The 27,094-nt window shown below is 45.5% G+C and overlaps 1 protein-coding gene across 3 annotated transcripts in view; it reads right to left on the reverse strand.

Moving 5' to 3' along the window:
* Positions 1-21,180, reverse strand: part of LOC147617809 (uncharacterized) — an 84,115-nt gene extending 62,935 nt beyond the window's left edge. The window contains exon 1 of one of the 3 annotated variants that reach the window (XR_015262260.1): positions 20,776-21,180. Coding sequence is in view for 2 of the 3 variants with exons in the window: in XM_086776069.1 (XP_086632195.1) it covers positions 20,776-21,174 (399 nt within the window). In the remaining variant the exon portion in view is untranslated. The remainder of the gene's footprint in view (positions 1-20,775) is intronic. The other 2 variants (XM_086776069.1, XM_086776066.1) reach the window with 2 other exon arrangements.
* Between the last annotated feature and the right edge of the window lie 5,914 nt (positions 21,181-27,094).

A 27,094-nucleotide genomic window follows, 5' to 3' on the forward strand; every position in this document is an offset into this window, starting at 1 on the left:
GCCAACTCCAAGAATTGTTGCAATCTGGCTTCATCCGCCCCAGCGTGTCGCCATTTGCAGCACCGATCTTATTTGTCAAGAAGAAAGATGGGTCTTCTCGATTGTGTGTCGATTATCGTGCACTCAATAAGCTGACTATCAAGAGTAGATTCCCAATGCCTCGAAGAGATTATATTCTTGAGAGGCCGAATGGAGCAAAGGTGTTCTCGAAACTTAATTTAAAGAGTGGGTACCACCAGGTGAGGATTGTGTTAGAAGTCATCTCCTGTCTTTCTGTAGACACCAGGGCCTTTGTTGTGGGTGTGCCCGCCCTTGTAGGTGTTGTTCTCATTTTTCCTCACTCCCCGTATTTTTCCCCCATTTTTCCCATTTTTTCTGTGGCTTGGGAGGCAGCCCTGAGGTGGCAGGATGTCCTTGTTTGTAGCCGACTGCATCAGTCCTCTTAGTGGTGCTGGCCGACTATATGTGGACAAGTCGTGGACCTTGGTGGTGCTGGCCGACATGCCTATGAGCTGACCAACTGGTGATTAATATCGTGGGCACTTCTAGAGTCCCGTCGGTTGCCTACAGCAGGCCGACTGCTGTATGGGGGCCATATAAAATGGCCGCACAGCCCTTGCCACATGGTGTATCATATTCGAGATCTTCTTTGGGTATATAGAGCATAGTTACACGCCTCTATCTCTCTCCCTCTCTTGTGTTGTTTTCTTTTTGCATTGCGTTTGCTCGTGTTCCCAAATTTGGTCATCATCTCCATTGCGCATTCTGACATGGTATCAGAGCCCTAGGCTCTAGATAGTTGTTGGGATTTGAGTGAGCAAGAGGGGGACTGTTGTGTTGCTGATTGGTGGACTGTACAGGACTGTTTGGGAAGAGGAGAAGCAAGAGGACGGTGGGCTGATTTGCTGGACAGCCACTTGCAGGTGTACGTTCTTCTTTGTTCCCACCCACCCACCCTTTTTCAAAGTACATCCCCGCAGTGGCAGATCTGTTAGAGATGGCCGAGAGGCATGTGAAGATCCCTATACTCCCCACGTTCCCGATGGACCGTCAATTGGACGGGAACAACTACGGCATATGGAAGGTTATGACGGAATCTATTCTGGAGTCTTACGACCTTGCTGATTTCATCGTTGTTGGGGTTCCACGGCCGGAAGTAGAGGAAGGGGAGTTACCGTCAATCCGAAAGGACCGGGAGGCACAAGCACAGACGTGGGATCGTGTCAACGCCAGGGTCCGTTCGTTTATCTTCCTCAACTACACACCGCAGGTAATCAATCATGTAAAGCATATGACGCTGGCCAGAGGTATATGGCAGCATTTGGCTTCTCTTTACAACAGGGTATCGAACATGCAGAGGATTTAGGTTTGTGATGAGTGGCAGTCTGCTAATGGCCACTTAAGTGTGGATACGCTGCAGGTGTAGGCTTTCCAGGACCAGATGGTGGATAGCTTGCAGTTGATGGCAGTAGTTGGCAGGAACTTTCCAGTACTGATGTTGGTGGTTCTTGTGTTCGTCAGTAAGAGGAAACTGAACAGGTGACTTATGCTCTGATGTCTCGCAGTATTCGGGACAAAGAAACTCCTGTAGATGAGGATGTTCTTTCCACAGGGACCTCTCGGAAAACCAGGCAGGTGGCAGTTGATTACTTGCAGAAGGAGGTGCATACTCCAGGCTTTGTGGTTCCGAATTCAGAGGGGGTGGTTGACAAGTTTCAGAAGGCCTTGCGTGGTCTTCAGCAGGTTTCCAGGACTTGGCTTTCCTCCGTAACAGGTGTTGATCCTTGTGAGCAATGTGATGTCTCTTTGACTCAGAAGCAGAATGGTTCATTGATTTGGTTGATGGACACCAGATTGGATGGGAGCTTCCGGATGAGGCAATTGAGCTCATGGTTGCATATGACTCTTTCGGAGGCAGGATTGCGTATCTTGTGGTTTCTGCAACATGCGAAGGATCATGGACTCTTTTACACAGGAGGGGGATTGATTGATGGAGTCCGACTCCACGGTTGGAGTGACTCAGTTTGGGGAGGAGTGTCAGAATACGCAGCGGAGATGATGACCAGATCCGGGGACACGAGCGAAACGCAATGCAGAAAAATAACAGCACAAGAGATAAGAGTGGTAGAGGCGTGAAACTCTGCTCTATATACACAAGAAGATCCCGGGAATGATGCAAAAATGACGAGGACTGGGGGCCATTTTATATGGCCCCCCATCAGCAGTCGGGGCCTCCTGTAGGGCAGCCGACAGGACACATAAAATCCCCACGACTGAAAATACTCAGTCAGCCAGCAAAGGGGGTCAGCCACCATCAGGGAAGTCCACGACCCATGCAAATCAGTCGGCCACCTCCAGAGACTCCACAGATGCAGTCGGCCAGGTTCAAGGTCCTCCTGCCACTACAAGACTGCCTCCCATGCCACAGAAAAATAGGGAAAAATGGGGGAAAAATACAGTGAGTGGGGAAAAATGAGAAAAACACCTCATAAGGGCAGGCACACCCACAACAAAGGCCCTGGTGTATAAAAATAGACAAGAGATGACTTCTAACAACCCCTCTCAGCTCCTAACTATGAAACCAACCACAGGGAGCTGCGGTGCCGCCTGAGCAAATCCTGAGATAGCGACTTCGTGAAGAGGTCCACCGTACTGTCCTCCGTCGAACAGAACTCTAGCAAGATGTCATCAGCAACGATCTGTTCACGAACAAAGTGCCTCTGGATGACCATGGTTCCTCCAATGGAAGCCCAAACCTGCAATGCAACCTCTGCATCCTCACTACCTCACAAGCAGCATCACAAACAGCCCGGTATTCTGCCTCGTCCTCGACAAGGTAAAAGATGACTGCCTCTTACTGCTCCGTAAAACTGCTCTTGGGCCTGAAGTAGATCTCCTCGTGTCCGGATCTCCTCCCCAAACTGAGTCACTCCAATCAATCCCCCTCCTGTGTAAATGAGTCCATGATCCTTCGCATGCCGAAGAAACCACAGGAAACGCAATCCTGCCTCCCAAAGAGTCATCTGCAACCATGAGCTCAACTGCCTCACCAGGAAGCTCCCGTCCAATCTGGTGTCCATCAACCAGATCAATGAACCATTCTGCTTCTGAGTCAAAGAGGCATCACACTGCTCACAAGGATCAACACCTGTTACGGTGCAAAAACAAGTCCTAAAAACCTGTTGAAGACCACGCAAGGCCTTCGGAAACCTGTCAACCACCCCCTCTGAATCCAGAACCACAAAGCTTGGTGTATGCACCTCCTTCTGCAAGTAATCAACTACCAAGGGCAAGTGTGACAGCAACGTTATGGCCATGTCCTCTAACGATATCTCCTTCCCAGCCTGAAGAACTTCCTGCTGAAGAGCCTGCAGCTTGTTAATATGCTCCCGCATCGTCGACGACTTTGCAGGGCTCATAACCCACATCTGTACTTCCAAGGAAATCCTCTTCATGGGCGATATCCTGTTGTAAAGAGAGGCCAAATGCTGCCCTATACCTCTGGCCAGCGTCATATGCTTTACATGATTGATTACCTGCGGTGGGCAATTGAGAAAGATAAACGAACAGACCCTGGCGTTGACACGATCCCACATCTGTGCCTGTGCCTCCCGGTCCTTTTGGATCGACGGTAACTCCCCTTCCTCTACTTCCGGCCGTGGAACCCCAACAACGACGAAATCAGCAAGGTCGTAAGACTCCAGAACAGATTCCATCATAACCTTCCATATGCCGTAGTTGTTCCCGTCCAACTAACGGTCCACCGGGAAGAACGTGGGGAGTGTCGGGATCTTCACATGCCTCTCGGCCATCTCAAACAGATCTGCCATTGCAGGGATGTACTCTGAAAAGGGTGGGTGGCTGGGAACAAAGAAGAACTAACACTTGCAAGTGGCTGTCCAGCAAATCAGCCTGCCGTCCTCTTGCTTCTCCTCTTCCCGAACAGTCCACCCCCTCTTGCTCACACTGTCATGGCCCTGCGAAAATGGAGCAGGACAAGTGTGGGCATGGTGGTTGCAGAGTCAGAATATTTTATGATTCACATGGGGGGTGCCCGGACAGTGTTTAAGATGTGTGGACATCCCTAGGTGTGAAGGGGGAACATTAAAACATTAAGTTTGAATGTTTATTGAAGTTTGCCCCTAGGCCTTAGTGGCCCTAGGAACTTATTAAGTTGGGGCCCTAGGGATTAAATTGGAAAAGGAGTTTTCTCTCTCTTCTCTCTCTCTCTTCCCTTTTTGGGGAATCGTGTAGCAAAAGGAGAACTCCCCTCATGCGCTTGAGAAAAAAACGTGGAAAAGCAAGAGAAGGAGGCGACTGCTGAAGACCAGATTTGTTGCTGTTTTTCTGAGTGAAACCAGCCGTACAGCACTGTACGGCCAGTACTGGACACACTCTCTCTCTCTCTTTCTCCTCTGTTGCTGGCGGCGCACAGGACAGCTGCTGGATTGGCTGCGCAGAAGACCAGTACAGGCTGATTTTGTGTGTTTTCCAGCAAGTACACCCTGTACGACTGCCGTACAGTGTACGGGCAGTCAGGTACAGCAAGTACAGTGCTGCAGGTGGTGCAGACAGGTGCTGGACAGGCCTGTGTACTCTGATTCAGGCAGGTACAGAAGTGGACAGCAGGTTGTTTATGCAAGTACAACGCCTGGCACGTATCCCGAGGCGGTACAGACGGGTACTGTGCTGATTTTCAGATCTGTACTTTCAAGGACAGCATAGGAGTGAGCATCAGGAGGAGGATACAGGCAAGAGAAAGCACACGTGTGAAGCAGGATTGTGGATTCAAGTGCCTGCAGGCACAGATTAGTGCTGTTGCTTCCTCCAGTGTTGTTTCACGAGCTGAACTTGGTAAGCCTTGACTCTGTTCATCTATCTCTCTTTCTATTGCTTGATGTCTGCTACAGGTATGTGTTATCTGGCTCCTTGTGAGAGGAGGAGTATAGCAGATTGACAAGGGATTAAGACAGAGATTGAACAGCACATGTATGTTGAGCTGAGAAAATGTATCAAGCTCTTGAGTTATGCCAGATGTATGCCCATGGCTGGCCTGCTTTGTGAACTTGGCTGATCAGAGGGAGGCACAGTGTGTTGCTTGAGGACACAGATCTGTGTGCATAGATCCTCTGTGCTGAGAAGGATTTGTGGGCAGTCAGATTGGACTTACAGGTGTAAACTCTTGGCTGGTTTTTGTGTTGTACTCAGCCATACATATTATTTTAATGGAATAAAGAAATACCGCAAGGGGCGCCAAGCTTTGGGGCCAACAGGTGTCGCTGTGTTTTCAGATTTGGGCACTCTAGCCCCAATCTGTGTTTTGTTTATCATCTAGACTACAAGTGGACGGGTGATTGCTCTTACCGCACTCTGGTTTTCTATCAGAGGCCGGTTTCAAGGTTCCGTTGCCGGGACCAATCATCAACTTTCTGAAGGGGGTGAGCTCGTGGTTGCTTTGGAGAAAGCCATCGCTGAAAATTCAGCAATCATGTCTGATACAGAGGAAGAGTACTTCTATCAAGAAGAAGAAGAGCAAGAGTCTTCTCCTGAAAGAGATGTATCTGAGGATATTTTTGCAGGAGAACAGGCTGCAGATGTTGAGCCTTATGAGGATGTAACACAGCCAGAAGATGTGCATGGTAAAGAGGATGATGATGCTCGGTTCAAAGATCGCTTGGCTAGTGTTATGGATACTTTTATGCGGCTCACACAGAGTGAGAGATTTGCTGAATTTTTGAGATCTCGCTCAGAGCCCCGCACAGAGCCCCAGAAAAAGAAGAAGAAGGTTCGTTCGAAGAATCTTTCTCAAGGTCATAGTGGTACCACTCCACAGGATCCATCTCCTGCACAGTTTCCGAACATGCAGCATGCTTTTGGTGCTAACCCACAGAGTTCCTTCTATGGACAGCCACCTATTCCTCAGCAGAACATGCATCCAGGTTATTTTGGTGGTGGCTCGGTGTTCCAATCCATGACTGGGGGTTATCCTCAGGGAGGCATGGGTATGTATGGGCCTTTTGGAGCCAATTTTCAGCCTGGCATGCAAGGGAATATGTATGGTGGTATGCAGTCCGGTATGCAAGGAAATGTGTTTGGAAGCATGCAACCTGGGATGCAAGGCAATATGTTTGGTGGCATGCAGCCAGGTATGCAGCATGGAATGTTTGGAAACATGGCTGGGATGTATGGTATGCCTGGTGTTGGAATGGGAAATGTTGACCCAATGATGGGTATGAATGTTGGGGGCAGCAATCTTACAAAACCACTTCCATATGATAATCTAACGCCTATGGGCAAGGCGAAGGATTACAAGGAAGGGGGAGCTGCAGTGAAGTTTGACACTTTCAGTGGGGCCAAGGATAAATTGAAGGCACTTACCTTTTTACAGCAGTTTGATGCTGCTTTTTCTGGTGGGAATTACACAGAGTCCTCGAAGGTGAGGAAAGCTGCCACTTTTCTCAAGGGCAATGCTTTGCAGTGGTGGTCTACTCTTCTTTTGCAGGGCATAGCACCCACCACATGGGTCCAATTCAAACAGGTTTTCTCTTCCATTTGGCTCACATCTACATTTGAGGTGGATGTTATGACAGCATGGCACAAGCTGGATGCTTCAAAGTGTGATAGTTTGGAGGATTATAACAAGAAGTTTTGGGAAGCTCTACTCCCAGTGACTTCTTATCGTGCCGTGCCATTATCTGAGCAGGTTGAGAAGTATTGTTGTGGGCTGCCCAAGGAGGTACGAGATTACTGTATAAAGACAAGAGTAACGAACATGTCACAGATGATTGAAAATGCTATGACAGCTAATGCGTTACTCACAGGTGGTTCATCTGGGTTTAAAGGCAGTAAGAAATTGGGCAAGAAAGCTGAAAAATTTGGGCATGCTTCTCGTGATGCTAAAGGGTCTTCAGAGACAAAGTATAAGAAGTTGCCAATGCCCAAGAGGACTTCTGAGGAAAGACAGGCTTTGAGAGATGCTCAAAAGTGTTTTTACTGTATTGAAGAGGGGCATATGTCATTCAATTGTCCCAAAAGAACGTCCAAGAAGGACCCTGACAATAAAGGAGAGCCCAAGCCAAAGAAACAAAAGCCTTCTGCAGGCTTAGTTCCTGATCTTGTGGGTGAGCAGCTAAGTGGTGAAGCTACAGAGTTGTGCAGGGCATGGGACAAAGTGAGAGATCAGAATGCTTTGATCTTCTTTGACACAGGTGCTAGAGCCAACTTCATTTCACCAGATTTGGCTGGCCGATTGGGGATTCGCGCAGAGGAGATGGGGCCGTTACATGAGGCAAATATGGCTTGTCCAGGGTATGCAGAACCCGTTACTCCTATCATTGGGAAGCTTCGGCTTCATTTGCAGGGTTATGTGGACAGCGAGGAGTTCTTCATCATGCCTTTGGATGGCTGTGATGTTTTGTTGGGGATGCCATGGTGCCACAGGGTACATGCGGTGGTGGATACTTACAATAGGAAAATTACTCTGACTCATAGAGGGAAAGAGCATGTATTGGATGTAAAACTCAAAGGGGAATCTGTTCCTATTGTATCCGCTTCGGCGATTTCATCAGTAATGAAAAAGCATCTTTCCGCGTACTTGATTTATGTAAAGGATGCACAGGATGATGAGTCTAAGTCTAATTTGTCAATGTTAGATAAGGACAGGGCTGATTTCTTAAGTGGGTTTCAAGACTGTTTTTCCGAGTCATTGCCAGGAGAATTACCTCCTGAGAGGCCAGAAGATCATGCCATAGATCTGATTCCTGGTAGTACTCCACCAAATAGACCGCCGTATCGTGTTAGTGCAGCCCAACAGGAAGAGATTATGAGTCAGGTGCAGGAGCTATTAAATAAGGGGTTGATTCAGCCTAGCTCATCACCCTTTTGCTCACCTGTGCTCTTAGTGCAGAAGAAGGATGGTTCTTGGCGCATGTGTATTGATTACAGGGCGCTGAACAAGAATACCATCAAGAATCGATTCCCCATACCGAGGATCGATGACATCTTGGACCGCTTACAGGGCTCCACAGTTTTTAGTTGTATTGACTTGAAAAGCGGGTATCATCAGATACGCATTAGACCCGAGGATGTGCATAAGACAGCATTCCGAACCACGTTTGGGTTGTATGAGTTCTTGGTTATGCCCTTTGGTTTGACAAATGCGCCTGCCACATTTAACAGAATGATGGACAGGATTTTCAGGCCTCATAGAGAGTTTGTGGGCACATTCTTTGATGATATGATTGTGCATTCACGAACTGAGGAAGAGCATAGAAGGCATTTGGCCATTGTGTTTGCAGAACTCAGAAACCATAGATTGGTGGTTAATGGCAAGAAGAGTGAGTTTTTCTTGCAGGATATACATTTCTTGGGGCATATTGTGTCTGGTCATGGAGTCCGTATGGATCCAGCAAAGGTGGAAGCAATACTTAATTGGCCAGCTTTGAGGACCGTGCATGATGTACGCAGCTTTCTAGGATTGTGTTCCTATTATAGGCGTTACATACGGCACTTTGCTGAAATTGCTTCACCTCTTCATGCTTTGACAAAGAAAGCAACTCCGTTTAGATGGGCTGATCGGGAAATTACAACATTCAAAAAGCTCAAAGAAAAGCTTACTTCGGACCCAGTATTGGTGTTACCGGACCTCCGAAAGGCTTTTGTTGTCCAGTGTGATGCATGTGGAAGTAGCATTGGTGCAGTTCTCATGCAAGAGGGACATGTGATAGCCTATGAGAGTAGAGTTTTGCAAGATGCCGAGAAGCATTTACAGGTGTATGAGAAAGAGATGTTGGCTGTAATTCACGCTCTTTCTACATGGAAACACTACTTGCTTGGGGCTGATTTCACTGTGCAGACAGATCATCAGACCTTGCGATATTTCCTCACGCAGACTAAGCTTTCAGAGAAGCATATGCGTTGGGCAAACTTTTTGTCAATGTTTCACTTCCAGATTGTGCATGTGGAAGGCAAAAAGAATGTAGTGGCAGATGCTTTGTCACGTAAGCCACAGGTTTCTGCTGTTTCACTTGCTTATCATCATGAGCTTGATGAAATGAAAGAGCAGTATGCCCATGATGAGGACTTTGAAAGGTTGTATGATCAGATGTCTGAGGGTCAGCGGCATGAGCATTACACTCTCAGAGATGGGTTTTTATTGATGCATGGCAGACTGTGTGTTACCAGGCCATTGCGACTCAAGGTTATGATTGAAAGTCATGCTCCACCGTATGCAGGTCATAGAGGAATTGACGCCACGGTTAAAGCAGTGGAGACTTTCTTTTATTGGCCAACCTTGAGAAGAGATGTTGATGCCTTTGTGAGGCAATGCATCGTATGTCAGAAGGTAAAGTTTGACCGTCAGAAGACACCAGGGTTATTACAGCCTTTACCTATTCCGGATAGACCTTGGGAGAGCATTGCCATGGATTTTGTATTTGATCTTCCACGGACACAAACGGGAAATGATGGCATCTGGACTATCATATGCAGGTTCAGTAAGCAGGCTCATTTCATTCCCGTGCGGAAGACAATTAAAGTGGATCATATGGTGAAGTTGTTCATGGCGAACATCTTCAAGTATCATGGCTTGCCTACGTCTATCATTAGTGACCGTGATCCACGGATGACGAGTTTGTTTTGGAGAGGGTTGTTTGACAACATGGGCACAACTCTCAAGTTTTCATCGTCATTTCATCCACAGACAGATGGTCAGTCAGAAGAGGCTAACTCTACACTGTTGGATCTTCTCAAGTGTTATGTGTCAGAGCACAAGCAACAATGGGAAAAGTATCTTCCTTTGGTGGAGTTTGCATATAACAACACTGTACATAGCTCGACAGGCAAGGCGCCTTTTGAGATTGTAGAAGGAGGGAAAAAGGTACCGCCCATTTTGCATACAAAGGATAAGATCTTTGAAGCTGATCAGTATGTGGAGAGCTTGGATGAAGCTTATCGGAGAGTTAAGTTGGCCCTCCAGAAAACTCAGCAGAAGCAAAAGAAAGCCGCAGACCGTCACAGACGTGATTTACAGTTTGCATTGGGTGATTGGGTTCTTTTGCGTTTTGAAAAGGCTAGACTCAAGAAGATGAAGGGTAAAGAGCGCTTATTCCCTAAATTGAGCATGCGATATTATGGGCCTTTTCAGGTTTTGGAAAAGATTGGTGAGGTAACCTATCGTTTGAAGTTACCAGATCACTGGAGGATTCACAATGCTTTTCACGTGAGTCTTCTTAGACCTTTCCGTGGGGATGTGCCTGAGGATGTATCAGATGAGGCTCAGCCGGAGGTTGAGGAACTTGATGAGGTTCTGATTCCAGAGCAGATACTGGCACATAAAGAAAGGAAGGTACGAGGTAAAGTTTCCCGTCGCTATCTTGTGAAGTTCAAGAACTATTCACCGATGGATGCGAAGTGGATGGAGGAAGGTGACTTAACAGATTCACCTCAGGTTTTGCAGCTTTATCTCGATGCCTTTGAGTTAGAGCCGACTCTTGTTGTGGCTCATTCAGGTTCAGCAGAGCATGGGTCTGTAGCATTACCTGATGCTCAAGAGGGGGGTAGCACCTCCACTCCCTTGATACAGACAGGCTCAGATGACATCTAGAGGTCGCTTGGTGCAGATTTTATCTCATCCGAAGGTACTGAGGCTGACAGTACATCTGTTTATGGGACTTCTATGATATATGTGTACTAGTCACATGGAGATTTTTGTGGATATGTATGGTTCACAGTGGTATACAACTTGGACTATTACTATGCCATTGGTTTGCAGTGAATGTTGATACATGTGTATGGCTCAGAGAGATTGGGACGCTGATCTTGCCATATTGTATATTTCACTTTGGATATTTTGATGCATCACCAGAATGCAATCGAGGACGCTTGCCATCTTTCAAGAGGGGGGTATGTCATGGCCCTGTGAAAATGGAGCAGGACAAGTGTGGGCATGGTGGTTGCAGAGTCAGAATATTTTATGATTCACATGGGGGGTGCCCGGACAGTGTTTAAGATGTGTGGACATCCCTAGGTGTGAAGGGGGAACATTAAAACATTAAGTTTGAATGTTTATTGAAGTTTGCCCCTAGGCCTTAGTGGCCCTAGGAACTTATTAAGTTGGGGCCCTAGGGATTAAATTGGAAAAGGAGTTTTCTCTCTCTTCTCTCTCTCTCTTCCCTTTTTGGGGAATCGTGTAGCAAAAGGAGAACTCCCCTCATGCGCTTGAGAAAAAAACGTGGAAAAGCAAGAGAAGGAGGCGACTGCTGAAGACCAGATTTGTTGCTGTTTTTCTGAGTGAAACCAGCCGTACAGCACTGTACGGCCAGTACTGGACACACTCTCTCTCTCTCTTTCTCCTCTGTTGCTGGCGGCGCACAGGACAGCTGCTGGATTGGCTGCGCAGAAGACCAGTACAGGCTGATTTTGTGTGTTTTCCAGCAAGTACACCCTGTACGACTGCCGTACAGTGTACGGGCAGTCAGGTACAGCAAGTACAGTGCTGCAGGTGGTGCAGACAGGTGCTGGACAGGCCTGTGTACTCTGATTCAGGCAGGTACAGAAGTGGACAGCAGGTTGTTTATGCAAGTACAACGCCTGGCACGTATCCCGAGGCGGTACAGACGGGTACTGTGCTGATTTTCAGATCTGTACTTTCAAGGACAGCATAGGAGTGAGCATCAGGAGGAGGATACAGGCAAGAGAAAGCACACGTGTGAAGCAGGATTGTGGATTCAAGTGCCTGCAGGCACAGATTAGTGCTGTTGCTTCCTCCAGTGTTGTTTCACGAGCTGAACTTGGTAAGCCTTGACTCTGTTCATCTATCTCTCTTTCTATTGCTTGATGTCTGCTACAGGTATGTGTTATCTGGCTCCTTGTGAGAGGAGGAGTATAGCAGATTGACAAGGGATTAAGACAGAGATTGAACAGCACATGTATGTTGAGCTGAGAAAATGTATCAAGCTCTTGAGTTATGCCAGATGTATGCCCATGGCTGGCCTGCTTTGTGAACTTGGCTGATCAGAGGGAGGCACAGTGTGTTGCTTGAGGACACAGATCTGTGTGCATAGATCCTCTGTGCTGAGAAGGATTTGTGGGCAGTCAGATTGGACTTACAGGTGTAAACTCTTGGCTGGTTTTTGTGTTGTACTCAGCCATACATATTATTTTAATGGAATAAAGAAATACCGCAAGGGGCGCCAAGCTTTGGGGCCAACAGGTGTCGCTGTGTTTTCAGATTTGGGCACTCTAGCCCCAATCTGTGTTTTATTTATCATCTAGACTACAAGTGGACGGGTGATTGCTCTTACCGCACTCTGGTTTTCTATCAGAGGCCGGTTTCACACACAAATCCCAAGAACTATTTAGAGCCTAGGCTCTGATACCATGTCAGAATACGCAGCGGAGATCTGGGAACACAAGAGCAAAACGCAATGCAGAAAAATAACAGCACAAGAGATAAGAGTGGTAGAGGCGTGTAACTCTGCTCTATATACACAAGAAGATCCCAGGAATGATGCAAAAAATGACAAGGGGGTTGGGGGGCATTTTATATGGCCCCCCATCAGCAGTCGGCCTGCTGTAGGGCAGCCGACAGGACACATAAAATCCCCACGACTGAAAATACTCAATCGGCCAGCAGCAGAGGGGGTCGGCCAGCACCAGGGAAGTCCACGACCCATGCAAATCAATCGGACACCTCCAGAGACTCCACAGATGCAGTCGGCCAGGTTCAAGGTCCTCCTGCCACTACAAGACTGCCTCCCATGCCACAGAAAAATAGGGAAAAATGGGGGAAAAATACGGGGAGAGGGGAAAAATGAGAAAACACCTCATGAGGGCGGGCACACCCACAACAAAGGCCCTGGTGTATAAAAATAGACAGGAGATGACTTCTAACAAGGAGATCTGGACACAAGGAGATCTACTTCAAGCCCACGAGCAGTTTTATGGAGCAATAAGAGGTAGTCATCTTTTGCCTTGTCGTCGCAGAGGCAAAGTACCGGGCTGCTTGTGAGGTGGTGAGGTTGCAGAGGTTGCATTGCAGGATTGGTCTTCCACTGGAGGAACCCATGCACTTTGTTCGTGAACAGATCGTTGCTGATGACATCTTGCTAGAGTTCTGTTCGACGGAGGACAATACGGTGGACCTCTTCACGAAGTCGCTATCTCAGGATTTGCTCAGGCGGCACCCTAGTTCCCTGTGGTTGGTTTCACAGCCAGGAGCTGAGAGGGGGTGTTAGAAGTCATCTCCTGTCTTTCTGTAGACACCAGGGCCTTTGTTGTGGGTGTGCCCGCCCTTGTAGGTGTTGTTCTCATTTTTCCTCACTCCCCGTATTTTCCCCCATTTTTCCCATTTTTTATGTGGCTTGGGAGGCAGCCTTGAGGTGGCAGCTTGTCCTTGTTTGTAGCCAACTGCATCAGTCCTCTTAGTGGTGCTGGCCGACTGTATGTGGACCTTCTTGGTGCTGGCCGACACCCCTATGAGCTGGCCAACTAGTGATTACAGTCGTGGGCACTTCTGGAGTCCTGTCGGCTGCCTACAACAACAGGGCAACTGCTGTATGGGGGCCATATAAAATGTGTTAGCACTTTCATCCCCAATTTCTGCCCTTTTATGGTGCCCATTTGGTCCCCTTTTTAATGGCCCTTGCTTGTGGGCTGGCCACCCCTTTTTCACTATTTTTCTAGGATTTTTCCCAACCATTCTGGCATTTTTCCAGTCGGCCATGTCCAACAGCTCCAATCGGCCTGTTTATGAACTCCAGTCGGCCAGCACTTCCCCACTATAAATAGTGGGTGCTGGCCTCTCATTGTTCATTCAATCTTGTACATATTTGCTCCCTCACTTATGAGACTAACAGTGTCTCTTGCTTGGGACTATTTTGGTTCAGTACATTCAGCATAGTTTGCCCCATATCTCTCTCTCTTGCACTCTCTGTTCAGCACATTCTAGTGCCACTCCGTTGTTCATTTCCGGATTTTTGGATGTACGGCGTATGTTCATGTGCCTAAGGAGCACCGCTCCAAGTTGGACTCGAAGTCTCAGCGCATGACTTTTCTCGGATACAGCACTGTGTCCAAGGCATATCATCTTTATGATCCTCAGGCCGGTAAAGTTGTTGTGAGCCGTGATGTGGTGTTCGACGAGACTCCTACATCTTCAGAGGGGGGTGGTGAGCTTCTTCTTCCTGCACCTCCTTCTCCTCCTCCTCCTCCTCCTCCTCCTCCTCCCGTTGTTTCAGTACACCTCCAGCTAAGGATTCTCAATCAGATGATGATGACCCTGCTCCTCCGGCGAGTTCGAGCAGATCTGTACCTAGTTGGTATCATCAGACAGTTCGTGACTCTGGGTTACGTGAGCTTCCTTCTGCTTCTCCGCCTGGTTCTCTTCGGCGTTCTTCCAGAGTTACAGGGAAACAAATTCATGAGGGCAACATGTTTATTAATTATGCTCTTATGTCTACAATCATTAATGGTCCTTCTGATCCCACTTCTGTAGACAAGGCTCTTTCACATGAGTCTTGGCGTCATGCTATGTAGACAGAGCTGGATGCTATCGAACTGAATGGCACTTGGATTTTGGTGCCTCGGCCTCTGCAGCATAAGGTGATTGGTGCGCGTTGGATTTTCAAAACAAAGTTCCGAGCTGATGGCAGCTTGGACAAGCACAAGGCGAGGTTGGTTGCCTGGGTTATGCTCAACGCCCTGGTGTCGACTTTGATGAGACCTTCACTCCGACGGCCCGGATGACTACCATTCGCACCGTTCTTGCACTTGCAGGACATCATAGATTGCCCGTTTTCCAGATGGACATCAAGTCGGCTTTCTTGAATGGAGAGCTTACACAGGAGGTTTATATTGATCAGTCGTAGGATTTGTTGTTCCGGGCAAACAGGATCATGTGTACCGGCTGAAGAAGGCTTTAAATGGTCTAAAGCAAGCTCCGCAGGCTTGGTACCAGCGGATTGATGAGTTCTTTCAGAAGCTCGGCCTGCGCCGTTCTCATGCAGATTCGAACCTTTATATCCTCCTTGAGAGGGGGTTGATTGTTATCATTGTGGTCTATGTTGACGACCTCATCTTTACAGGTTCTTATTCTGTGCGGATTCGTTCTGTTATGGATGCTTTGGAGACAGAGTTTGAGATGACGGATCTTGGCCTCTTGCATTATTTTCTTGGCTTTGAGATTTGGCAAACCTCGAAGGGCATTTTCTTCTCTAAGCAGAAGTACACTCCGGAGATTCTCGACAGATTTCAAATGACTGGGTGCAAACCAGTATCTTCTCCTATGGATATTGGTGAGAAGCTTTCTTCACTTGATGCGTCTCCAAGGACTGATCACGGACAGTATCGGGTTCTCGTCGGTTGTTTGGTATGGTTGACCTACTCCCGATTGGACATATGCTTCGCAGTCAGCTTATTGAGTTCCTTCTCATCCAAACCCCATCAGCAGCATTGGCTGTGTGCTCTCAGAGTTCTTCGGTACTTGCGTGGCACTCTGGATTTTGACATCTTTTATGGCCAAGGACGCACTCTTGTTGGATGGTCTGACTCAAACTGGGCTGGAGATCCAAATACACGGCGTTCGACCACTGATTGTGTTTTTTCACTTGGGTCTGGAGCCATTTCTTGGAGCAATAAAAAGCAACCTGCTGTGGCGCTTTCCTCTACCGAGGCGGAGTACCATGCAGTTTGTTCTGCTGCATGTGAGGCGATATGGTTGCGGAGATTATTGGAGGAGCTCGGCTGTCCTCCTACCGGATCTACTCTTCTTTGGTGTGACAATCAGAGTTGCATCGCCATCGCCAAGAACCCTATGTTTCATGCTCGTACGAAACACATTGAGATTCAGTATCACTATGTTCGTGAACGGGTTCTTGCTGGAGATTTGCGTTTGGAGTATTGTCCTTCCGTGGAGAATGCTGCAGATTTGTTCACCAAGCCGGTTTCTCAGGCTTCCTTGGCTCCTCATCTTCGGATTCTCAGAGTTTGTTCAGCATCTCGTGCTAAGAGGGGATGTTAGCACTTTCATCCCCAGTTTCTGCCCTTTTATGGTGCCCATTTGGTCCCCTTTTGTATGGCCCTTGCTTGTGGGCTGGCCACCCCTTTTTCACTATTTCTCTAGGATTTTTCCCAGCCATTCTGGCATTTTTCCAGTCAGCCATGTCCAACAGCTCCAGTCGGCCTGTTTATGAACTCCAGTCGGCCAACACTTCCCCACTATAAATAGTGGGTGCTGGCCTCTCATTGTTCATTCAGTCTTGTACATATTTGCTCCCTCACTTATGAGACTAACAGTGTCTCTTGCTTGGGATTGTTTTGGTTCAGTATATTCAGCATAGTTTGCTCTCTCTCTCTCTCTCTCTCTCTCTCTCTCTCTCTCTCTCTCTCTCTCTCTCTCTCTCTCTTGCACTCTCTGTTCAGCACATTCTAGTGCCACTCTGCTTCCGCTCTGTGCACTCTTTCAAAATGGCCCCATAGCCCTTGCCACATGGTATATCATATTCGGGATCTTCTTTGTGTATATAGAGCAGAGTTACACGCCTCTATCTCTCTCCCTCTCTTGTGTTGTTTTCTTTCTACATTGCGTTTGCTCTTGTGTTCCGAGATCTGGTCATTATCTCTGCTGCGCATTCTGACAGATTGTGGAGGGGGACATCCCCAAGACAGCCTTCGGTACGGAACGGGCCCACTATGAATTTGTGGTCATTGCATTTGGCTTGACAAACGCCTCAGCTACATTTAACCACATGATGATGCATGTTTTCCGGGATTTGATTGGAAAGTGTGTTCATATTTCTGGACGACATACTGGTATTTTCAGCTACGGTTGAGCAACATGACATTGATGTGGAGAAAGTCCTTAAGTTGCTGGAAAGCAATGAGCTCTATGTCAATGAAAAGAAGTCGGAATTTATCTGTTCCAGGTGCATTACTTGGGATACATAATTAGTGCCGAAGGCATTCAACTTGATCCGGCTAAAGTGGCCAAGATTGTCAATTGGGAAATATCTCAGACAGCCTATGACATCAAATCCTTTGTGGGTATATGCCAGGCATACTCCACCCACACAGACAAGTTTTCTGACCTCTCCACAAATCTCACCGATCTGCTGAAGGGCGTGAAGACAAGAAGGCAACAGATTCGAATGACTCCACGAGCGTTGGAGGCATTCAAGAACCTCAAGGTGGCTTTATCAGAAGCGCCTTGTTTAACACTTGCCTCGTGGGACGAGCCATTTCAGGTGATCACTGATGCGAGTAATATTGCAATTGGAGGTGTGTTACAACAGAATGGTCATCCAGTAGCTTACATGTCTCATAAGTTACTGCCCGCAGAGAAAAATTACTCGGTCTACAATCGTGAACTCCTAGCAGTTATACAGGCCTTGAAACATTGGAAACATTTTCTGTATGGCCGTGACTTTTGAGGTTCTCACTGACCATCAAGCATTACGCTTGATTCAGACAATGCCAAGTGCACAATGGAGTGACCGACAACACCGCTGGAGCTAGATATTCCAGCAATTCGGTGGTATGATTGAGTACCTTCCAGGAAAGGCCAATCCAGTGGTCGATGCTTTGAGTAGAAAGAGATAGGTGACTTCGATTCAAAAGACAAGACTCGATCTTGTTGGTACAGGACTAGATGACATGAAGCACACGTACGCGGATTCCGAGGAATTCAGTACACAATGGGAACAAGCATTGGATGCCACAGGACCATGCCACTTTCTGATACGCGATGGTTGGCTTTTCTACAAAGGCCGACTGTGTGTCATGAAGTCGTTCAGGGCTGCTCTTCTCCATGATGCCCATTACGCCATTACTTGTGGTCATAAGGGCATGAATTCGACTCTGGAGAAATTGGAATGGCCATATTATTGGCCAAGGATGAGGCGAGATGTGTTTACATATGTACAACGCTGTGATATTTGTCAAAAGGTGAAAGCTCCTCGTGGAAAGATAGGGTTGCTTCAGCCCTTGCCAATTCCTGAGGGTCCTTTCCAAGATATTTCAATGGAATTTGTCACGAATCTGCCTCCCAGTCCGAGTAAGCGTAATACGCAGTGCTTAACTATTGTTGATAGATTTAGCAAATTTGTTATGCTTATTCCTTGCAGGGCCAATGTGACCGCCGAGGATGTTGCCCAGTTGTTCATTCGGCATTGGTACCCGATTGCCGGGATTCCTAGGACCATAGTGTCAGACCGAGATGCTGAGTTTACCGGTCATTTTTGGAGGGTATTGTTTGATAACTTTGGTACTAAATTGAATTTTTCCAGTGCATTCCATCCACAGACGGACGGCCAGACAGAGATATACAACCAGTTGGCCTTTGATGTGCTGAAGTGTTATATCCACGATCAGCAAGGTAAGTGCGAATCTTATTTGCCTTTAGTTCAAGCTGTTTTGAATGATTCTTTTTCCTCAGCTATTGGCAGGACTCCATATGAGGCAGCGTTTGGAAGACCTTTCCAGTCGTTGTTGACCAGGACTTCGTCTTTAGTACCTGAAGCGAACAGAGTGACAGAGTCTTACCAGGAGATTTTAGAGTCAGTTAAAGACAGGTTGGCTAATGCACAAGAGGCCTACACTCGACAAGCCAATAAAGACCGAAGGGATATGAAGTTTTCGGAAGGGGATTTGGTTTATCTTCGGATTATGAAGCAAAGGTTGAAGCAGGTGCGCAAGCGATGCCCAAAGTTGTCTTTGAAGAGCTTCAAACCGTTTCCCATCCAGAAGAAGATTTATGAGGTGTCTATGCAGTTAAAGATACATCCGAGTTAGACTATGCATGATGTATTTCACGTCAATTGATTAAAGCCATATGCAAGTCCGATCCCTTCAGAAGTTAAAGACGAGACGAGACCAAATATTGTTGACAAAGTACAAGTTATGGTTCCAAAACAGATCCTTCTGCATCATTTCAAGCATGGCTCAAGCCGAAGACAAAGACAGTTCCTCGCAAAGTTTCAAGACCGAGGGACCCACGAAGCGGTATCGCTTGACAAAGAGTTTTTCAAGGACTATCCGACGTTATTGACGGATTATTTGGAGGCTATGCAGCTTCCGTCAAGTTAAGCAGAAGGGGATGTCACGTGCATCCCGCACTTGGGTGCCACGTAGACATATCTGTATAGAAGGTGCAGGACCTGGGATGGTAAACTGGTCCCATGTGAGCCTAGTCCGGGACGAGTCAACCAGGGATCCATCCTGGTCGTTCAAGGTCAGGTGTGCATTGTCCTGCACATGAGTCCAAGGTCAAGTGTGCACTATCCTGCACATGAAACAATGCCAGTCCGCGCTGTGAGTCTCCCTTTGGAATCATGTCAGTGATTTTGTGTATCTGGTATGGTACTGGATGCCAGATCATTGTGTAGATAGTTAGGGTTTGCTTTTAGGAAAGGGGCCAGCCCATAGGGCTACCCCAAGTACTTGTGTGGACATGGGGATAGTGTAAAACCACCCCCATGAGGGCCAAGAAGGCCCTGGCTGTACCCACCAACCATGAATAGGTCATGAAGGACTGTAGGAACAGCCCTAGGGGCAGACCAAGGGAAGCATACAGGTTGTACAGCTTATTTATGGCTGTAAGGGCAAGTATGGGGTAGCCCATATAGGCTGTTCAGTCCCCAAACAGCCTGTAAACAGTGCCTAGCCCTATCTTGCACAGGCGCCTAGTACCCAGTCATCAAGGGAGTGATGCGCATATATTTTCAGCATTTAATAGCATATTTATTGCTATTTTCTAGTCGTGGGAAGAATTAAAGACAGCCGCCTTGTTTAGAGCTGGCCGACTGCCTTTATGGAGTAGTATAAATACCAAAGCCCACAAGCCATTGTGTTATCTCATAATTCACCAAGTGCTAAGACAATCAAGGGCCAGGACAGCCAAGGAGTGCTAACGCAAAGGGGTGAAGGACTGCAGGTCAAGGGCAGAGTTATCTCAGCCAAGAAAGGTCAAGTTTTTTGTATTTTCTTTTCAGATTTGCATCATTCTAATGAAGCAAATACACCATTCGTGGTGGGGGCCCTACAAAGGGTATTCGGGACCCAATACTGTGTCCTCTCCTCTCCCCCTCTCTCTCTCTATTTTCTGCACATCTTCATTCAGTTTTGTGCGTTAACTCCATCGCGAAAAGTGTGCTGATTTCTGAGCATTGACGTTACCGATCTCCCCCAAAGCTTCTGCATGTTGCAGGTGTCGACTCTCTATCTATCTCTTGTATAGAAAGATTAAAGTATATTGCTTAACTAAAAGAAAAGGTATAAAGAAGGCCTTCTACGTGTTACACGATCATACCGGTTGCATGCTATGAGGCCCCTATGTTTTTTTTGAAGTTTGCACCTTGCTTGAGGGATGTATTTTTTGCTCCACACAAGAGTTGCTTTGTAGTTCACTTTCGCGAATGTTTTCTTTTAAGACTAATGAAGATCTCTTCTTGGAAAAGAAAACTAGGCAATGATCTCCTTGACTCGGGAGGGAGACAATCCCCTTGTTGTTTTGGAGCTACCCGTTTGCTTGTCTTTGAGAAATTAATTAACCATCAGGTTGGGGGGAGCCTGGCCGGTTTGCTTGTCCTCCGAAACCTAAGAGCAATGCTACTGGTATAACTCACCTCATGGCATGCTTTCTTTGACATGGCAATCCATTTCCTCCCTCTCTTAGGTCTCATTTTGTAGTGAAGCATAATGCAACTCTTTAAGCTCTCATTTTCAGAATATTAATCCTCAAATCAAGTGCATTCTATGCATGAGCAGAGAGAGTGAGGGTACCTTCCGGCCGACGAAGGGCTGTGGGAAGACAAGGTCTTCGTAGATGCAGTCCTCTGCGATGAGGTCGCGCACGGAGTCGAGGTCACGTCGGTTTATGCCGGCATAAAACTCTTCGACGACGGTACAGCCAGGCTGATGGTGATGATCGGCAGTACGACCGGGGCCATCATCTGCGCTTGTATGGTCGGAGGAGGGGCTGTCTGGCGACGTGAGAGGAGGCAAGGCAAACAATGGCGAGCAGCCATGGGCTTGTGAGGGAAGCCTCTTCGGTGCACGTAGATGCAGGAGATGGGTAGGGAGAGACTGGTGACCTAGACGATGGTAGCATAGAAGCGGAGAAACACCCATCGTGGCCGTGGCCATGGCCATGGCCATTATCTTCCTTTTTTTAGTTCTCATTTTTTTTAAATAGCCCTCCATTCTGTATTTGAAAAGCCTTTATTTTAGCCCAAAAAATGGATAATTTAAACATTGCCCCTTAACAGTAATGTGCATGGATTATAACTATCCACAATGAGCAATTAATAAACTGGCCGACCTACTGTTGGTCAGTTCCATGGACATGCATAAATCTATTTGCTTAGATGCTCAATTGCTGGCCGATAGGGTCCTCATCCACCACATTAAAACAAGAATGCACACGTGGCAAATCTAGTTCAGTAGTGTGTAATGTCAAATTTGCAATATGGAAGTGTTGTTTCGTTTCAACAAACTCAATTCAGAGCGTTGCTTATATGCAAATTCCAATAATAATAGGTAGCAAAAGTGCATTTTGTGTTCAAAGCTATGTAATATAAATTTCAAAAACTTGAGTACTTTGTACAAAGGATATGAGATATACTTTGGTACTAAGCATATACTTTGGTACTAAGCATATGAGATGTGTTCTTGGAACTTTTAGAAACTTGAGTACTTTGTACAAAGGATATGAGATATACTTTCGTATACTGAGCATATGAGATGTGTTTTTGGAACTTTGATGTATGATTTTAGAAATGGATTTCCTTGAAAACACACGAATAATATTCTTATGTATATTTATATATAAATTAATATAGTGATGTGTAATGTCAAATTTAATATGGAAGTGTTGTTTCATTTCAGCAAACTAAATTCATAGCTTTGTAATATGCAGATTCTAATAAAAGGTAATTAAAGCACATTTTGTGTTCAAAGCAAGCTACAATTTGATGTGGGAGGAGAGTTGGCACACTTCTCTCCAAAAATTACAAGAGCAAAGTAATGCTCAAGGGACCCAAGGTCCATGTTCCTAGGCCCAAACCTATACATGTGCGTGTGCATATGTAATTGCTTCGTTACAAACCATCCCCTCCTACAATGATTTCGTCCTCGAAATCAAAGGGTGGTTGTGCACAAAAGACACATACAAAGGCTATATACAAAAGCCAAAAATCACTTCCAAAACTGAATGTCAATGTCGTTGAAAGACCAACACATGATTCATATGACCCCCAGGGTCAAATGGAAAGGATATGGGACTCCCGGATGATGAAGCTAATGATGCAATTGTTTAGATCAAATGGAAGTCCAAGCCATGTGAAATTCAAGACAATGGCTCTCCATTTACCTGGGTCAAATGGAAACTGTAGAGAACCAATGTTGATGATGAAGCTAGCTATGCCTCCACCTGGATCAAAATTAAATCCAAAGCGTGCAAAATCCAAGATAGTGGCTCTATGGCAATCTCGATCAAATAGAGAAAAAAAAAGGGAACCACTGTCGATGATGAAGCTAGCTATGTATCAAATGGATGTGCATGTCATATCTTGGACCTCTGAAGCTAACGTAGATGTATCTCTCGGGTCGAAAGGAAACCTCAAATATAAGGGAAAGCTATCAAGCCCATCCTCAAACAATCAAAGTGTGAATCTGACATTGAAGAGATTCACCAAATGAGCTCGAAACTCCTGGTGGTCGAAATGTCAAACAGTCCTAGCACAAAAGAACCATTATGTAGACCAAGACTATGATATGACACAAGTGCATCTGAATGTCAAACCACATAATCATCCACCATACATCTTAGGTGGCATGGAATGCACCCAAAGAGAAATGTCCTAGCTCCAAAGAACCTAGGATCATGTGGAGACCAAATGAACACAACTCAAGGTTAGCATCATATAAGATCAAATGTGAACCAATACCATCATCCCATGTAATGGCACTTGAACAATTGACTGCATGATCCACTGCATCTATATGTGTATAAACATGATCCAAACCATGCAACGTAACCTCTACTAGGTCAATCTCTCTAATAACTAGAACTAGGGAAAAATCTGAGTCAAATGAGAAACTCTCTAGATCTGTATGCGTCAACCTGCCTCTCCTATGAAGCATCTCATTAAAGTCCACACTACTCTCATACACAATGCCTGACTGCTCTACTATGTATACTACATCCACCCAAATGTTGCCAAGTAAGCTATGAGAACTAGGAGTAGTGGTAGTGGTCGAATCGTGAATGTCCCCACATGTGAACATCCTAGAAGAATAGCTTATCCTATCTAGCACAAGGAACATAGGCCTATGCCCATAAGTATCCCATGAACCCATATGTGAATTATCACTAAACTTATGTGCTATAATGGATGTATCATTAGTTGAACGCACACTATCCTAATGTATATACAAGATCCGTAGGAAGGAAGATAGACGTAGAAGTATCAATGCTTAGTGTGTTCGTTGCCATCTCTTGCCTTGAGATCACGCCCACATGATCCAACTCACACACATCACTATCACATACATCATGATCATGTACATAGGTAGTAATCGCATCATGTGTATGTGTATCATCACATGATACACATCATTTGTGTGTGTATGAGATACATCATCACAGGTATGTGGGTGTGATACATCAATATCATCATCATCATATAAATCTATGTCAATGTAGTCTACATCCTCAGGGACATAATCATAACGTTTCAACAGTGTAGGGTAGTCATGTAAAATGCTCAAGGAAGAATCATCCCATGCGAACAATATCGTGTGGAGGTAGTCAAGCAACAAAACAATGAAATCCCCGTGTGCAGGCCATCTAGATCATCTGGCACAAACATCCACCTCATCAAAAAAAATGTCTCAAGTGACTAGGCATCAATCCCTCGAGCTTGAAAAACCAAACATAGCATGATGTTGAGGTCTAAACCTCAAAGTGCCAAAAGTATGTGTGAATGCATAAAAAGAAATATAATCAGTGACATGAAATGGTAGCTCGTGATAACGAGCGTAGAGCCATGAAGACAATGCATGAGCAACCCTCCTAAGATTAGGATCTAAGATGGTAGCATGGTGATATTGATGACGATGATGGGGTGTAGGGTGTCGATCGAATGAGGGGCAAAATAGTAAGAAGAACTAATAATTGTGCATGAACACTATCCACAAGGTACCCCTAAATGTGTGAACACTCCACAATGCACAAAAAAATGTGAAAACATGCTCACAAAGCACTGAGCGTGTGAACAATCCCAAATAAAGTGCCAATGCACGTGAACAATCACGCTTGAACAGACTCAAAATCACTCCTGATGAGAATAAACTCATAATCACACTCAAGGATGTGAACATCCCCAAGAAGTATGTAGGTGTGTGAAACATGATGTGTAAACAAGCCCAACAATCACTCAAGGATGTGAACATCCCCAAGAAGTATGTAGGCGTGTGAAACATGATGTGTAAACAAGCCCAACAATCACTCACATCCTCTCCAAGTGTACATATGCACAAGCTCCATGAAAAAAAACTTTTTACAATGCTAGTGTAGGGGAGGTGTGAAAGCAAGAAAATGGGATGGGTTAATGGTGAAGATAAAGGGCTTGGGCAAATGATTATAGAGTGTGGAATAGCAGAAGGCTTGAGTGGACAAGTGGGGGCACCAACTTTGGCAAGGGTGTGAATGGTATGAATGGTCCAAAATTTGAATAGACCCAAGTATGAAAGAGAAGGTCAAAAGTTTAACCTCCTTCCTCTCACTCAAGCTGCTGTGGTGGTAGCTAAATGTTGAAACAACTAAGAGCTCTCTTGAGAGCTCGAGGATGCTAGCATTGATTAAAGGTTATCTCTTCCTCTCTCCTGAGCCTTCCTCAAGGCAATGATGATGTGTGATTGTTGTGGTGTTCGTTTTTTTAATTTATTAGAGAAAATTTTACTTGCTCTTGTTTGCCAACAGCTCCAAAGCTTACACTGTTGTTTCATACTATCACCATCTCCTTGCAACGTTTTCTGATGGAAGATGGTGCTAAAAGCTTCGTGTTATCGAACCATGCAAGCAAGGTGAGCTAGGATCCTGAAGGCAGGGATGGAGGAGGCGGTGGAGCCGGTGGCAAGCGGCGGTGATGGCTCCCTCGACCATTGCAAAGGGGACGATACACCTCTGAAATCTCTGTTCTCATGGTATTTTCTACTGCTTAACAACCATCAAGTTGATACCAACCAAATAGTCGAGCTCCTTCTACAAAAGGAAGCTTGCCACCATAGATGGCCACAAATACTTGGTCACACCTTCTATTGAGGCATGTGATTTGTGAGCAATGCCAAAAGCATCATTCACATAAAGGTCATCACAATGAAAATCGGGGGAGGCATTGAAGACGGTGTCTATGAGACGAGGGTCTACTTGAGCTCCTCATTCAATGATGGAACCTTTGCCTAGCTCTTCAAGAGTGATGGTGGTTAGCTTTCTTCTTTGTGGTGAGTTAACTGGTTGTTGAGACCATAGCCTCTTCTCCTCACCAACCTAACGATGATGATGACTCCACCACCTTAAGCACTCGCATGAAGCCAAAACACGCAATCGCTTCTCTCAGCGGAGCTCAAAGAAAGGCGATAAAGCTTTCTACATGCTGTTAAGATTGATCTCCCACACTGTCTATCACAAAAGAAGAACAATTGAATGTGGTTATGAGTGATGCACTCGAATTAGCGAGCTACTTTGCAAAGTTGGGGAAAGGATTGGATGATCTTCATAACAAGGATGCACACTCTCTTGTGTGATGATTCTCCACTCTACGAGTGGTTGAGCTTGAATACAAGCAATGATGCTCACTCAAAATAGCTCTAGCAATTGCTCTTGGACTATGTATGCTAACGTTGAGATTAGTACACATCTCTATGTTTGTTGTCTATATAGTGGCTTATCCTACAATGTCTTTTAGTTGTTTACTTCCGAAGCAATGATGTCCTGAGCTGTTTATTGAAGCTTTACACCTATTGTGCCAATATTGAATCCTGTATACTTGTCTTGTGTGCTTTGCTGAGAGCTTTTGCAAAGCTCAATAATGGAGTACACACATGTCCCACTCATCCTAGGGAGTAGCACCTAGACATGGAAAGACTACCACATGAGTTAACCATGAAGCTTGGGCATAAGCTCCAAGAAGACAAGATGTCTATCATAAAGAAGATATCAAAAGGGTAGTTGAAAGGAACAATAGCCTAGACCAAGGTCACTTATATAGTGCCTAGCCATTTCACAGTGCCTAACAATATGCCCATGCCCCAAATCTATGCTCAAGGGACCCAAGGTCCATGTGCCTAGGCCCAAACCCATACATGTGCATGTGCATATATAATTGCTTCATTACCGGAGAGTTGGCACACTTCTCTCCAAAAATTTCGAGAGCCAAGGAACGTATCCTTTCTTGGAAGAATATATGATTTTAAAAATGAAAATTTAATTGAGTACATTGGTATTGAGCATATGAGATCTATTTTTAGAACTTTGATTGAGTATTTTAATGTGGCATCAATTGATCAACATGATAAAAAGTCGTCAAGAATATATATATATATATATATATATATATATAATATTATATATATATATATATATATATATATATATATATATAGAGAGAGAGAGAGAGAGAGAGAGAGAGAGAGAGAGAGGTATGCAATCTTAGCAAAGTAAGGTGTGTAAGGGGAGACTTGCTTTGATTTAGGATGATTTTCTTTTATTGCTTGTGTAGAAATTATATTTTAGGACTACAATAATTTATATTGTAATTTGTTGCTTTTGTAAAAATATATATCATGAAAACACACGTATCATATATATTATAATTTGCTTTGCTTTCATTTAGGATAAATTTTCTTGACAACACACAAATAGTATTTATGTATATTTATACATATATATTAATATTTAACTCTTAAAACCACAATTGGATGTGGTTGGAGAGTTTGCACACTTCTCTTCAAAAAAATTAAGAGCCAACATTTCATTGAGCACATTGAGCATGTGAGATCTATTTTGGAACTTTGATTTGAGTATTTTAACATGGCATCA

The sequence above is a fragment of the Cibotium barometz genome, chromosome 36, assembly GCF_041138505.1.
Source record: "Cibotium barometz isolate CiBa-2024 chromosome 36, ASM4113850v1, whole genome shotgun sequence".
NCBI lineage: Eukaryota > Viridiplantae > Streptophyta > Polypodiopsida > Cyatheales > Cibotiaceae > Cibotium > Cibotium barometz.